Source organism: Moschus berezovskii, chromosome 6 (assembly GCF_049115385.1).
Source record: "Moschus berezovskii isolate FMDL1 chromosome 6, NW_MosBer_1.0, whole genome shotgun sequence".
Classification (NCBI taxonomy): Eukaryota; Metazoa; Chordata; class Mammalia; order Artiodactyla; family Moschidae; genus Moschus; species Moschus berezovskii.
Genome location: NC_142465.1, coordinates 123,243,088 through 123,258,160, shown reverse-complemented (window position 1 = coordinate 123,258,160; position 15,073 = coordinate 123,243,088). Strand labels below are relative to the sequence as shown.

Below are 15,073 nucleotides of genomic sequence, written 5' to 3'. Positions count from 1 at the left end.
CCCTCTGCAAAGATGCTGGACCAGAGAGGTTGGACATCTGGATGGCCGGGATGCTGGCTGGTGCTCGGAACTCCCGGGGCAGCACCTCAGGCCCCACGAGTGACCCAGGGATCACCAAACAGCTCCTGGAGGGCTGGGGTCATCTTCTCGGGGAACACGGGATGTTAATCGGGGCGGAGCCTGACCTGGATGGTCAGGCTTTTCCTGCAAGGGCGGGGTCCCAGGTGTGTGACCTTCGGGTCTTTATGACTTGGGGGGCTCTGACTGCCAGGGCGGGTCTGTGTGACCCCGACAGCCGCGCGGGGCGGGACTGCGTGACCCCGGGCTGGGCCCTTGCCACTCGTGGGCCCTCCTCCCCGCGGACACCATGCTCCGTGCCCCGCGCCCCGGTCCCCACGTCGGCCGCGGCCGCGTCTCGGACTGCAGCCCCCGCCCGGGGCGCCGCTCAGGTGCCCTCAACAGTGGCCTGTGGGACCCCAGGCCCCCGCCGCCCGCCGCGCGCTGCCGCGCCCGGAGCTGCGCTCGGGGCCGCGTCGGGAGCCGCCCCCCGCCGCCCCGCCGCCCGCGAAGCCCCACGCCCCGCGCCGGCCGCCGCGCCGCGCCTGCGAGGCCCCGCCGCCGGCGCCCCCGGGCTGCACAATGCTCCGCGCCGTCGGGGCCCGTCGCCCGGGGCAACCGCAGGACGCGACGCAGCGCGCCCGGGGGCGGGGGCACGCAGGCCGGCCCGGGTGAGCACCGAGCCAGCCTCCCTCCGAACCCTGGGCCTGGGCCCGCCGTCTGCCCCCGCCCCCGCCCCCGCCCCCGCCCCCGGGATTCCAGACCGCTTCGGTGGAGCCCCAGACCTACCCTTCCTTCGGAACTCCAGGAACGCCCAGCCCTCCACCACTGGACCCCGCCCTTGGGGGCCCGGACCTGCGTTCCCCCAACCCAACCCTACCCCCCCACCCCAGACTCCCCCCAATCCCAGACCCCCCAACCCCAGACTTCCCCCTCCACCGCAGCCCTGCCCTTCAACACCAGAACCCCCCTGACTCCCACTCCATCCCAGCCCTGCCCCCGAAACCCAGACCCCCCCAACCCTAGACCCCCCCAACCCCAGACTTCTCCCTCCACTGCAGCCCTGCTCCCCAGCCCCAGCCCTGCCCGCCCAACCCCAGAGTCCCCCCTCCACCCAAGACTCCCCTTCCTCCCCTCCCCCATCTGTGCTCCCTGCTTCCATCCTGCGCTTACACCCCTTTGCAGGGGCCCAGGTGGTAGAAGGGAGCAAGGAGGAGGTGCCCGAGGCCAAGGTCGAAGCAGGGATGGAGCCAGGTGAAACAAACAGGCTGCCATCCGAGCCCAGGTCGTTGGAAGGGGAGCGCAAAGCAGAATCTAGTCAGTATCGCCCTGGCCTTCCTGAAAGTGACTGTCAAGTTCAGGCTCTGGACGCCTCTGTCCCTTCTATTGTGATCTATCTGCCTATCCTAACATCAGACCACCTGCTTTAATTCCAGTAGCCTCATAATAAGTCACCGTTTCTCTGTTTTTTCTTCAAGATGTGTTCAGGGTTTCTTGGACTTTTGCGTTTTTAGTATCAATTGTTAATGTACCCCTCCCCCAATACACACACATAGGAGTCCTGCTGTGTGATTCCACTGAATATATAGATCAGCTGGGAAGAGACAATTCTGTGTTCAGTGTTCTGATCACGAACATAAGCTCTTTCAGTCTTGTCGGCAAGGTTCCCATGTTTGCTTGCCAGTGTGTGCCACCTCTTTGTTAGAATCACTCCCACATACTCCATGCTTGACACTGCTGTGGATGGCATTCTCGAGTTCCATTTTCTAATTGTCTCCAGTGTATGCAAGTGCAGTTGGGTTCATTTTCCTACCTTGGTGGTTGGTGACCTTAGTAGATACACTTACTAATTCTAACAGTTAAATGTGTTCCATACACAGTCATCACCCGCAGATCTTTTCTGTCTTTAGGCCTCTTATTTCCTTTTCTTGCACTATTGCGTGGGCTAGCACTTTGAGTATCTTGTTGAGTAGATGTGATAGAGTGGGCATCTTTTTTTGTTTCTGAACTCCAGAGGAACGTGTTCAGTGTTTCACCATGAAGGATGATGTTGCTATAAGTTTTTTAAAAAACAAAACAAAACAAAAGCCATGATTTACTTTTTCACATTTGTTTAGCTGTCAGATTTTCTTTGGCAAATTTATACAAAATACTAATTTTCATTTTAGAACTGAATTTATATATAACAGAAGTCCTCAATGGATCCAGTTTCACCAGGATACCTTCCTCTAAGTCCCATTGGTTAATGTTTTCCCTTTAAAGCGTACAAGTAGTATGTTTTAAGTTGTCATTCACAAAAATTATGAATTAAACACCCATAAATTCTTACTGCTATAAGTTTGAAAGGAAGTTCCCTTTTATTCCTGGTTTATTGAGAGTTTTAAAATGAACAGTTATTACATTTTATGTTTTCTTCTGCATATTTTTGTTAACTGTATCAATGGATTATGTATGGATTTTCAAATATTAGCAACCCTTGTATTCTTAGAACTCTGATCATAATTTTGTTTGTATTCTAATGCTTTGATGGGCCATATTTTCGTTACTGTATAGTTCTCATCATTTCCACTGGATTTTTCCTTTGAGCCATGCTTTATTTTCAAAGTGTGCTACTTTTTTTTTGAGCTCCATAATCACTGCAGATGGTGATTACAGCCATGAAATTAAAAGACGCTTGCTCCTTGCAAGAAAAGCTATGACCGACCTAGACAGCATATTAAAAAGCAGAGACATTACTTTGCCGACAAAGGTCCATCTAGTCAAAACTATGGTTTTTCCAGTAGTCATGTATGGATGTGAGAGTTGGACTATAAAGAAAGCTGAGCGCTGAAGAATTGATGCTTTTGAACTGTGGTGTTGGAGAAGACTCTTGAGAGTCCCTTTGACTGCAAGGAGATTCAACCAGTCCATCCTAAAGGAAATCAGTCCTTAATATTCATAGGAAGGACTGATGCTGAAGCTGAAGCTCCAAAACTTTGGCCACCTGATGTGAAGAACTGACTCCTTTGAAAAGACCCTGATGCTGGGAAAGATTGAAGGCAGGTGGAGAAGGGGACGACAGAGGATGAGATGGTTGGATGGCTTCACCAACTCAATGGACATGAGTTTGAGTAAACTCCGGGAGGTGGTGATGGACAGGGAGGCCTGGCGTGCTGCAGTCCATGGGGTCGCAAAGAGTCGGACACGATGAGCGACTGAATTTTTGAACATTTAGAAAAATTTCTAGTTACCATTTTGTTATTAATTTCTAGTTTCCTTCAGGGGTAGAGAATTTATATCATTTTGATCCACTGAAGTTTGCGGAGACCCTATGGCCCAGTATGTGACCCATGTTGGAAGCACTGTGTGAAGAGAAAGTGTGTCCTCAGCTGTGGATTTGATTTCTGGATGTCATTTAGGGGGCTGATTGATTCAAATCTGCTGTATTTTACTGATTCTTTATGCTTTCCTTTTCTGAGCGTGTGCTAAGTCGCTTCGGTCCTGTCTGACTCTTTGCATCCCTATGGACTGTGACTCACCAGGCTCCTCTGTCCATGGGATCCCCCAGGCAAGAATACTGGAGTGGGTTGCCACGCCTTCCTCCAGGAGATCTTCCTGACCCAGGGCTCGAACTCGTGTCTCATGTCTCCTGCATTGGCAAGTGGGTTTTTTATTACTAGCGCCACCTGGGCAGCCCTTCCTTTACTGAGACAAATGGTTCATTGAAGTATCTCAATATGAATTTGGATTTTCTATGTCTTTTTTAAAAATCTCTGTCCACTGTGTTTTTATATATTTGAAGCTATGTTATTAAGCATATACACATTTGGAATTTTATGAAGCGTCTCTGAGGGCTGACTGAATGCCATGGAGGGCTGGACACAGGGATTAGGCTGGTATCTACTGAGTCTGAATGTAGCTGGTTTGGTCTCGCCTTTGCCTTCATGTCTGTTTTTCTTTTGCAGAATTAAAACGACGAGTTTCTCAAGACTTGGTTTCTTCTCCCAAATTAGATAGATTCAAAATAGCAAAACAACTAACAGACAAAGCAATCAAGGTAAATACTCTCTGCGGCTCAGTGGGAGGGGTTCTTTTTAAGAATGGAATTCATTTTGGAGTTTACAGAGTGAGTCTGTAGCCTGTGACGTGCCCTGCAGCTGAGGTGTGCCCCCAGTCCTGGCCCCAGTGTAAGGCTTGTGCCAGAGTTACTTTATATTACACCTTTACTTTTTAACTAAGTGATGCTTTTGAAATGCAAAAAGTGCAGACGCGTGCACGGTAAAAATCTCTCCTGCAACCATGTGGCCGGTGTGCCCCCATCATGTGACTGCAGCTGTGGACACATGTCTCAGACAAGGGACAGACTCCGAGGGACACAAAACCCGCCCCGCCCTCGGCCCAGGCCCCTGCGTGAGGTGGTGAGGACGCCTGTGTGTGAGAGGAGTTCTGGTGCTTGTATGGGGCCCCAGAACACCCGCCCATGTCCCCAAGGGGCAGGCCCACCTTTCACCAGAAGGGGAGCATTTGGGGGGATAAGGAAGGGCCGGCATTCTTCAGATGGTTCCACAGCTTCCACTCTGAGAGCGTGATTCTCCTCCTTCTCATGAGTTCACCTTGCTCAGGCCAGGACGGTGGGGAAGCAGAGAAATCCAACACACAGTGACGTGTGGAAACGCGCTCCACCCTTGACGTCCTTCTGAAGCACAGCACACGCCTGAGAGTGCGTGGTTCGTAAACGCACAGCTTGGGCTGAGATGGGCTGGACACGCCTGGAGAGAAGCACAGCACGGGAGACACACAGAGTCTGCGGCAGCCCAGGCGGCCACAGCAGAGCGCGGCCGCCCTCCCGGAAGCCGCCTCGTGCCCTGCTTATGCCCAAGTCCTGGCAGCCACGGATGAACATCTTGTGCTTCCTATCACTATCCTTTCTGGGGTTTCCTATAAGGAGAATTTAAGCTTTAGATTTAACTTCAGATTTTCTTTTGAGACCTCAAAACATATAAACATTTAGGGCTACAAATATCCCTCTAAGTACTGCTTTAGTTGCATTTCAGTAGATTTCATTTTATAGTACTTTTGATGAGATACAGTTCAAAGTATTTAACAATTCATACTATTTTCATTGATAGTGAATTACTTAAAAGTATAGTTCTTAATTTCTAGACTGGTAGATTATTAAAATCCTAAAAGATGATGCTGTTAAAGTGCTGTATTCATTGCATCAGCAAATTTGGAAAACTCAGCAGTGGCCACAGCACTGGTAAAGGTCAGTTTTCATGCCAATCCCAAAGAAAGGCAATGCCAAAGAATGTTCAAACTACTACACAATTGCGCTCATTTCACATGCTAGCAAGGTTATGCTCAAAATCCTTCCAACTAGGCTTCAGCAATATGTGAACTGAGAACGTCCAGATGTACAAGGAGGGTTTAGAAAAGGTAGAGGAACCAGAGATCAAATTTCCAACATTTGCTGGATCATAGAGAAAGCAATGGAGAAGGCAATGGCAAGCCACTCCAGTACTCTTGCCTAGAAAATCCCATGGATGGAGCAGCCTGGTGGGCTGCAGTCCGTGGGGTCACTAAGGGTCGGACACGACTGAGCGACTTCACTTTCACTTTTCACTTTCACACATTGGAGAAGGAAATGGCAACCCACTCCAGTGTTCTTGCTTGGAGAATCCCAGGGACGGGGGAGCCTGGTGGGCTTCCATCTATGGGGTCACACAGAGTCGGACACGACTGAAGTGACTTAGCAGCAGCAGCAGCAGAGAAAGCAAGGAAATTCCAGAAAAACATTTCCTTCTGCTTCACTGACTATACTAAGCCTCTGAATCTGTGAATCACAGCAAACTGTGAAAAATTCTTAAAGAGAAGGGAATACCAGACTACCTTACCTGCTTCCTGAGAAACCTGTATGCAGGTCAAGAAGCAGAAGTTAGAACTGGATATGAAAAAATGGACTGGTTCAAAATTGGGAAGGAGTACATCAAGGCTGTGTGTTGTCACCCTGCTTACTTAACTTACATGCAGAGAACATCACGCAAAATGCCTGACTGGATGAATCACAAGCTGGAATCAAGCCTGCTGGGAGAAATATCAATAGCCTCAGATATGCAGATGACACCACCTTATGGCAGAAAGCGAAGAGGAACTGAAGAGCTTCTTTATGAAAGTGAAAGAAGAAAGTGAAAAAGTTGGCTTAAACCTCAACATTCAGAAAGCGAAGATCATGGCATCCAGTTCCATGGATCACTTCATGGCAAGTAGATGGGGAAACAATGGAAACAGTGGAACAATGGAAAAAATTATATTTTCTTGGGCTCCAAAATCAGCGCAGATGGTGACTACAGCCATGAAATGAAAGGACACTTGCTCCTTGGAAGGAAAGCTATGACAAACCTAGACAGTATATTAAAAAGCAGAGACGTTACTTTGCCGACAAAGGTCCATATAGTCAAAGCTGCAGTTTTTCCAGTAGTCATGTACAGATGTGAGAGTTGGACCATAAAGAAGGCTGAGTTCCAAAGAATTGATGCGTTTGAAGACTTGGACAGCACAGAGATCCAACCAGTCCATGCTAAAGGAAATCAACCCTGGATATTCATTGGAAGGACTGATGCTGAAGCTGAAGCTCCAATACTTTGGCCACCTGATGCGAAGAACTGACTCATTGGAAACGACCCTGATGCTGGGAACGATTGAAGGCAACAGGAGAAGGGGGCGACAGAGGATGAGATGATTAGATAACATCCTCCACTCAATGGACATGAATTTGAGCAAGCTCTGGGAGACAGTGGAGGACAGAGGAGCCTGGCGCGCTGCAGTCCTTGGGGTCGCAAAGAGTCAGACACGGCTAAGCAGTCGATGAAAACAAGAAGGTTGTTTCTGGTTATTTTGTTACTGATTTCTGGTTTGATTAACTGTGGTTGAGAGTGTTAATTGGTGTGATAAATTTCCACTGAAATGTATTCAGACCTGCTTTCTGCCTAGGATTTTGTTAATTTATATAGATGTTGATGTGGAATGCTCTGTTCACAGTCGTCAGGGAAGAGGTTTGCATTTGAGTTCTTCAGGTCCTCTAGACTTGAGGGGTTTGTTTTTGTTTTTTGTCTCTTTGTTCTCTAATCTACTGAGAGAAGCACGTTAAATTTCCTGGTATAATTGTGGATGCATCTTCTTTGTTTTCTCCCAGTTTTTGCTGTGTATAATTTATAGCTCTGTTATTGGGTGCAGACAAATGTATTCTGACAAGTTGAATGTTTGCTTCGCATTGTATGATGCTTTTCTTTACTTGCAGTTCAGTCAGTTCAGTCGTTCAGTCGTGTCCGACTCTTTGCGACCCCATGAATCACAGCACGCCAGGCCTCCCTGTCCATCGCCAACTCTCAGAGTTTACCCAAACCCATGTCCATCGAGTCGGTGATGCCATCCAGCCATCTCATCCTCTGTCGTCCCCTTCTCCTCCTGCCCTCAATCTTTCCCAGCATCAGGGTCTTTTCCAGTGAGTCAATTCGTCACGTGAGGTGGTCAAAGTATTGGAGTTTCAGCTTCAGCATCAGTCCTTCCAATGAACACCCAGGATTGATCTCCTTTTGGATCTCCTTGCAGTCCAAGGGACTCTCAAGAGTCTTCTCCAGCACCACAGTTCAAAAGCATCAATTCTTTGGCAATCAGCTTTCTTTATAGTCCAACTCTCACATCCATACATGACCACGGGAAAAACCATAGCCTTGACTAGACGGACCTTGGTTGGCCAAGTGATGTCTCTGCTCTTTAATCTGCTGTCCAGGCTGGTCATGACTTTCTTTACCGTAGTGATATGTCTTTGTCGCACACGTTGTTCTGTCTCATCCTTGGATCATTTTACCCTCTACCTATCTGTAGGCTTGTGCTTCTGATGTTCTCTTGTGAACAGCGTAGGCTGAGATGAGGAAAAGGCGTGGTCTGGCACTTCTTACCTTCAGCTGGGGTGTTCTGCGCGTTTGTCCACAGTTAAGCTGCTGCTGGAGCGTTCTGCGCGTTTGTCCACAGTCAAACTGCTGCCGCGTCCCGTGGGGTCTCCTTCATCTGCTTCTGCGCACCCTTCCTCTCCTTTCACACCTCCTTGTGGACTCGCCCGTTTTAGGCCCCGTTTTCCCTCGCGTGTTAGAAGCCTTGTGTACTCCCTGCTGTCCTTTTGTGGTTCCCTATCTTTCGTGCTCTGTTGGCTTGTTACAGTTTATCCAGTTTTCTGAAGGCGTTCACTCTGACGCTAGATCAGCAGAGCCCCTGGGGGCGTGGGCAGGCGGTCTTGCTGGCAACGTGGGTGCTGACGCTGCTGCCGGCGTCACCCCCACCCCTCCCCGCTGCCCCTGTGTGGGGCACGGCCCCTCGCCCTGCAGCGGGGTGGGGGGCAGGCTCTGGACCCGTGTTCTGAGCAGAAGCAGCCCTGACGGTCCCCCAAGGGGGCACTGGAACTGGGCTGCCAGCGTCTGGCCACGAGCCCGCACATCCTTGGCAGGTGGTCCTGGCCCTCCCGCCGATGCTGAGTGACGGACCACCACGGCCTGAGCTGCTTAGACACACCCGCGTGCTATCTCCTGGCTCCTGTGGGTCAGGCTGCAGGTCGGGCCCTCTGCTCAGCGTCTGTCGAGGCACCAAGAGGCCGGGTCGCGTCTGGAGGCCCACAGCGGGAGGAGCTCTCTCAGCTTGTCGGCAGGATGGATGCCCCTGAGACTGTAGAATGTGCGGCACCTCCTTCAGAGCCAGCAGTGGGGAGAGACCGGCCCTGCTGTTCTCGTTTCTGACCCTCTTTTCAGGGTCACCCTTGATTAGGCCAGGCCCAGCCAGGGTCACCTGCCTTTCAAATTCAGAGTCTAATTAGGGACCCCATGAGTCTGAGTTGCCTCCCCTTCCTGCCCCGTCCTGCTCTCACAAGCTCATGAGGCCCTAATCTCGCAGCTGACCATGCCCCTGGTCCCTGCTGCTGCCCACAGGATGTGTCCGTGTCCTCAGCAGCATGGGCCCTGGGCCCCAGCATGACTGTCCCTTTCCTTGCTCGACTGTCTGCTGGGAAGCAAAGGGTTGTCTGCCTCTGCCCTCTGCCTGGCCCCAGGCAACTGGCTCATGCCCACAGTGGTGGGCGGGGTCCTCCGCCCCTGGTCCTGGCCCTGGGTGGGGGTGCCGCCCCTCTGGCCCCTCCCGGGCATGAGTGCCCTCCCTCCTCAGACCTCAAGCACCTCCCCCTCCCCAAATGTGCAGGCCGGTCACCTTTGTACAGGAAAGAAAACCATAGCACAGGTCCCGGGCCCGCCCTGACCTGCCCTGAGCTGAGGTCTGAGCCTCCAGAAGCCCCAAGGTCCTGGCTGTGTTCTGGATGAGTGTGAGCGAGGCCGGTGCATGCAAGACCCCACGCCCAGGGCCATGGACACACAGCAGAGGTGGGCCTGCCTGGGGGCTGCCTGCCCCACCCTGGCGGCTGCCGATTCTCAGAGTGGAACGGAGCATCTTCCTGCCGGGACCGTCCCTCATCCCGACTGCAGACTTTTACAGAGACAGGGTTAGCTTGTCCATTCTTTAATTTGAAATACACTTGCAATTTGAGGAAAAGAAGATCTTCTCCATCTGCGGACACTACCCAGTGATCCGGACCGCCCTGCGGAGGAAGGGCTGGGTGGAAAAGAAGTTCCACTTTCTGACCAATCTCGTGCCGAGCATCGACGGTGACGGGGAAGGGGTGCCGGGTAGAGTATCGGTGTGTGTGTTCTGCGTGAAATGCGTGTGTCTGTCACGGAACCCAGAGTGTGTGGCTTCCATGTGGAGCTGCGGGCCCTGCGCTGTGGCTCTCCCTGGGGGAGGGGCTGGCCTCTCGACCCCCGCCCCAGGCATCCAGGCGTCGACGAGCCCTTTCAAACCCTGGTTCTGGTCACTTCCAGGTGTCTCCCCATCCATGTCCAGGCCTCCTCGTGCGTGGACGTTGTCCACTGTCCGTCAGCAGCCTGGCCCTTGAAGTCCCTCTTCTGGGCCCAGCTCCCTCCTGGCCCCTGGTTGGCCCCCTGTGTGCTTGCTCTGCCTGGTTCCCCCGACCCCAGCCAGGCCTACACCCCCTCCCCACAGAGCCTGCTCCCTCTTGGCTCCAAGGTCTCCACTCATTCCACAGTTCACGGCCCAGGTCCGTTCAGTGGACGCTCGGGGGGGCACCATGGCCCAAGCACGACTTAGCCCTGCTCCTCATGGGACCCGTGGGGGCGCTGCTCTGCCCTGGGCCCCGTAGTGGCCTCGCTGATTTCCAGTATGTTGTGTTTGCAGAAAACAAACATGCTGAAGGCAAAGAGAATCAAGATGTGGCTTTGGAGAAAGCAGACGACATCCACGATGTGATGGTAGGTCCCCGTGGGCTCGTGGGGCACCTCGGCCAGACATTTACCTCCTCCTCTGTGCCGTATCCTGGGAGGTGGGGGCGAGAGCAAAGCCACAGTCACACCCAGCTTTGAGGACCTGCCTTTTTCCATTGCCCTGTGCGTGTCCCTGTGCGTCCCCGTGGGCCTCCCTGTGGGCCTCCCCGTGGGCCCCATCTCTGTGCGTCCCCGTGGGCCTCCCCGTGGGTCCCCTGCGGGCCCCATCTCTATGTGTCCCCATGGCCTCCCCATGGGCCTCCCCGTGGGCCCCATGTCTGTGCTCCCGTGTGAGCAGACGAGCTGAGCTTGCCATCTGTGGAGACCCTGAGGGATGGGGTTGCACAACCCCCAGGCAGTGGTGGTGGAGGTGCAGACTGCTGCATATGGCCTGCCCTGGGCGGAGAGAGCCCCCTAGGGCTGGGCTCCCAGGCCTCAATGCTTGCTGGGAGTCAGGTCAGCCGTCATGGGCTGGGCAGAGCTGGCGGTGGACAGTGAGGCAGTTGCGTGGGGTTGTGGGAGGCTGCTGGCAGGTAATGGAGGGTCGCTGAGACTCAAGGGGAGAAAAGAAAGTTAAAACCAGGCCAGAAAGCGTCCACTGTAAGGAGAATGGGATGCATTGGCCACACTGGTGTGCAGAGCTGCTGGCCCCCACAAGACCCTGTGAACAGGACAAAAACCAGTCACTCGGGCAGAAATTTGCAGGGCGTGTGACTGCCGAGATCTGCTGCTCAGATGGAAAACGGGCAAGGGCCTGACAGGCCGGTGGGCGCGTCATGCCTATTCCCGGCGCGGATCCCTTTCTGCGAAAGTCGACCACGAGGCTGGGAAAGTGCCATGGGTTGGGGGTGCGGGGAGCCTGCGGGGCAGGAGCGTTAGCGCTGGACCAGAGGCCGGGCCTCCCCTCGGGCGCCTGTGGCCCCCACACTCTCTACACGTCCGTCTGCAGTGCTTCATCACGCCCCGTAACAGAGACTGACTCGGGGAAGTGTCTACAGGAGCTGCCACATCACTCTGAGAGCAGGAGGAAGGACCCAGGGCTTGAGCCTGAGTCCAGGGACCCGGGTCGGGGGAGCTTTGGAGTGGCATTGGCAGCCTGGCCCCAGTAGGGGCCCCCGGCCCGCCCCGGCAGCAGTCTGCATGATGGTATGCGGGAGGAGCCGTCCTGCCGGAACATGGGGCTCAAGATGGGCTGACCCGACCCATGGGCGTCAGGTGGTCCTGACATGCTGTCTGCAGTTGTGACCCAAAGGGTCTTCTCCAAGGTGTCCGGGTCGTGTCCAGGGGCAGGATCGTGGAGAGTCTTTTCCCTTCCTCATATCTCTTTGTTTGGTTAGAATTTCTGACCAAGCAGAAGAGCGCAGACACCAAGGACTCCCAGCCTTGCTTCAACCGCGGTCCTGGGCCCTGGCACTCTGATGGCTCGGGGCAGCAGAGGAGCCCGCATCCTGGCGGCCGGGGAGGGGGCTCTCCCAAGGCTGCGGCCAGCGTGCCCCAGAGCGAGCACCTGTGGGGCGGGCAGCACAGACCCTGCTTGCTGCCCCTGCCGCCCAGAGTCCGAGGCCCCCGCCCCCTCGCACGGGAAGCCCTGTGTGGTCACAGCGGCTCCTGAGGCAGGCGGGAGGCCCTCAGGGAACGTGCGACCGTCAGGACAGGAGCTGCATGCAAACCACACAAGCTTCTCAACCTAAATCCCGAGCCCTTCACCCTGGGCCTGCCCCACTCTCAGAGACGTGAGCCTCAGATGCTGGGTGCTGATAAAGGTTTCTTCTTGCCAGTCCAGGTTGGTAAAAAATGAAACGCCCTACTTCCTCTGGACAATCAAAAGGGACGTCATCGACTATCACAGCCTGAGCTGCGACCAGATGCTGAACCACTACGGGAAGACCGCGTCCTTCACCACCAAGGTGAGTAGGGGAACTTGGGCAGGCCCAGGGCAGGGGGCAGTGCCCTGCCTCCTGAAATGTCAGCGCCTCCGGAGCTGGACAACCTCATGGGGCGCCGGTCACCTTGGGGCTCCTCCCCAGGACTTTAGGCTCCTGGCCTGGCCAGAGGCCACTTGGCATCAGTGTTCAGAGACACTTGGCACTGCTCCCTGCAAACCTCCCCAGAGCCTCTGCGCCCCCCACCGTGTCCCTGGGTGGGCCCAAGGCCACAGAATAACTCTCCTCTGGGCTGCAGGGCAAGCCCCAAACAGGGCCAGTGCCCACTGCCCCCGCAGCCTGGCCTGGGCCCTGGGCCCTGGAGCAGCTCGGTCGGTGGGGTGGTAGGGTGGGCCACCCTCACCTGGCGCTGTGACTTCCAGCTGTTGGGGCACCGCCACCCACTTCTCACCCTCACCTGCTTTCAGCCACCAGCCACCCCAGGCAGCCATTCCCTATGTACCCTGAAGGCTGAGGCTGGGGTGGGGCCCCCCGAGATGGACGGGTTTCCCAGGCAGCAGGGGGGCCTCAACAGTCAGAGATGACACGGGGGATGGGAAGAGGCTCCTGGCTGCCTGTGGGGCTGCCCCCAGGCGTCCTTACCAGGCCTCTGGCCACTGATGTGCTTCTGGGCTGGGGGCCGCCTGCAGGGGCGCAGTGGGCTCAGCTCGCCACAGAGACCCTAGGCAGTGATGGCCTCATGGCTCCGGAGTGGGGCCTGTTTCCCCAGACAGGCTGCCCGGCTGGGCCTCCCTAACCACGGGTGTGGCCTCAGGCGGGCACTGTGGGGGAGGGGCCGCGCTGTAGACGGGGGCGCTCCCTTCTCCGCCCCTCCCGGCCTGAGGCCAAGCGTGCAGGGACAGGGGGTGGACACAGTACCCTCTGCCCTGGGCGCCCCCAGATGGCCCTGGCCATCCTCGGGCCTGCCGCAGCTGCCGCTGACGACAGGGTGAGCCCCAGGCCCTGGCCAGATCGCCGGACGACCCGGGTGTTTGGCCAGTTGGCTGGGGGACGGAGGGGCCAGGGAGCCAGGGAGGGTCTGCTCCCGGAGGTGCCCACTGAAGCCGGCGCCACCTGGCCAGACCCACGGGCTCTCAGACTGGCCGAGCAGGCCTGGTGCAGCCTGCGGGCCTGACGTGCCACTGTCTCCGGAGATCGGGCTGTGTGTGAGCTTGCGGAGCCTGCCGTGGTACGTCCAGGCCAACCCTGACGCCTTCTTCCCGCGCTGCTACAGCCTCTGCACTAAGAGCGAGAAGCAAGCGTTCCTGGGTGAGTGGGGCCGAGGCCTGGGGCCTCTCTGTGGCCTGGCCCAGCCCGCAGGATGGGCCTCAGGGCCGGGGGTGGGGCGAGCCGGTTCCATCTCAACCCTCAGCTCTGTCTCTGGGCTGGGGACAACAGCTTCCTGGTTGGACCTGCCCAGGGGCATGGGAGAGAGAAGAACAGGACAGAACAGCAGTCAGGGCGGAGCAGGCAGGGGGTCGCGTGGGGGTGCCTGTGTCTCCCGAGCACCCATCTGGGGGCCGTGGAGATGCAGCCGCTGTCCAGCACACTGCCCTGCCCCCAGACCCCAGGCCAGCCCCCAGGAGCGAGTGGCTGGATGCAGGCCAGGCAGGGTCAGTGGGGGACGGTGGGCAGGGCCTTGCGAGAGCAGGTATGGGCAGAGACCCAGGAGGGGCATGAGGGTGGCAGGCGGGGAGCTCCTGGCCGGGAGCAGTGTGCCCGCGGGCCTTGGGCTCAGGGCTGTCCGTGCGTCAGGATGGGAAGGGGGCAAGGGGTGGCGTGGGGTGCTCCACTTCTGGGTGTCTCCAGGGTGGCGGGAGCTGTGGGGGGCCTCCCCTGAGGTGTGGGAGGAGCGGGTTTGTGTGAGAAAGTGCTCGGATCGCTTACAGACCTCCGGGTGGTCTGTGCTCAGAAGCAGAGGTTTTGTGGCGACCTCATCGGGAGCACTGTTGGAGGGGTTAGAGTCTGGAGTCGGGGTGAGGAACAGCCGCTGCTGCCCCTGGATGGTGACAGGCGTCTAGAGCCAGCCCCGGGCCCAAGCCTGAGTTTGGGGGACCCTGAGCCACCTTTGTGCTGAGTGGGTGCTGTAGGACCCCGGCCACCTGCTGCTGTTGGCAGAGGGCGCTTCTGGAAGGATCTTTCTGTGCAGGGCTGAGGATGCTGGGCAGGCAGAGGTGGTGAGGGTGCCCCCGGGCCATCAGAAGAGCGGCAGGAAAGGGGGTGCCGGTTCTGCCTCTTGGCCCGGGGGCAGGTGGATGCGTGGCCGCGGGGAAGGTCCCGACTGTGAGAGTCCACTCTGCAGAGGCGGGAGGAAGAGGTGGGGATGGACCGTGGGGCCGAGGGGGCAGTGGGGAGTGTCTGGGGGGCCACGAGGCAGGAGCGAGGCCCTGCACCCCAGCAGCACGTAGGGGCTGAGGCTGAGTGTGGCTGGCGCTGGCCGAGGGCTCGGCCCGGGCGCAGGCAGAGGGGCGAGGCCTTGTGTCCTTGCAGACGACTTCCGGCGCACGGTGGCCTCCAGCATCCTGAAGTGGGTGGTCAGCCAGCAGAGCAGCAGGAGCAAGCCGAGGAGCAGGCGGGCGGAGGCCCGTGACAGCGGTGTGAGCAGGAAAGGTGCGCGGGGCTCCCTGGAAGCGGCTGCGGCTCTGCCCCGCTCCCAGTCTCCCCTGCAGAATCTGATGGGAATGGCACATGGGTCCTGTCGGGGATGTGGCCCACTGTGGGATTAGGCCAGAAAACTCAAAT

The 15,073-nt window shown here is 56.4% G+C and overlaps 1 protein-coding gene across 1 annotated transcript in view; it reads left to right on the top strand.

The window, feature by feature from the left end:
• The first annotated feature begins 1,286 nt into the window (after window positions 1-1,286).
• Window positions 1,287-15,073, top strand: part of TTLL8 (tubulin tyrosine ligase like 8) — a 62,014-nt gene continuing 48,227 nt past the window's right edge. The window contains exons 1-7 of the mRNA XM_088837064.1: window positions 1,287-1,374; window positions 4,002-4,093; window positions 9,620-9,758; window positions 10,324-10,397; window positions 12,188-12,316; window positions 13,486-13,600; window positions 14,822-14,941. Of these exons, the coding sequence (XP_088693190.1) occupies window positions 1,302-1,374; window positions 4,002-4,093; window positions 9,620-9,758; window positions 10,324-10,397; window positions 12,188-12,316; window positions 13,486-13,600; window positions 14,822-14,941 (742 nt within the window). The 5' untranslated portion in view covers window positions 1,287-1,301. The remainder of the gene's footprint in view (window positions 1,375-4,001; window positions 4,094-9,619; window positions 9,759-10,323; window positions 10,398-12,187; window positions 12,317-13,485; window positions 13,601-14,821; window positions 14,942-15,073) is intronic.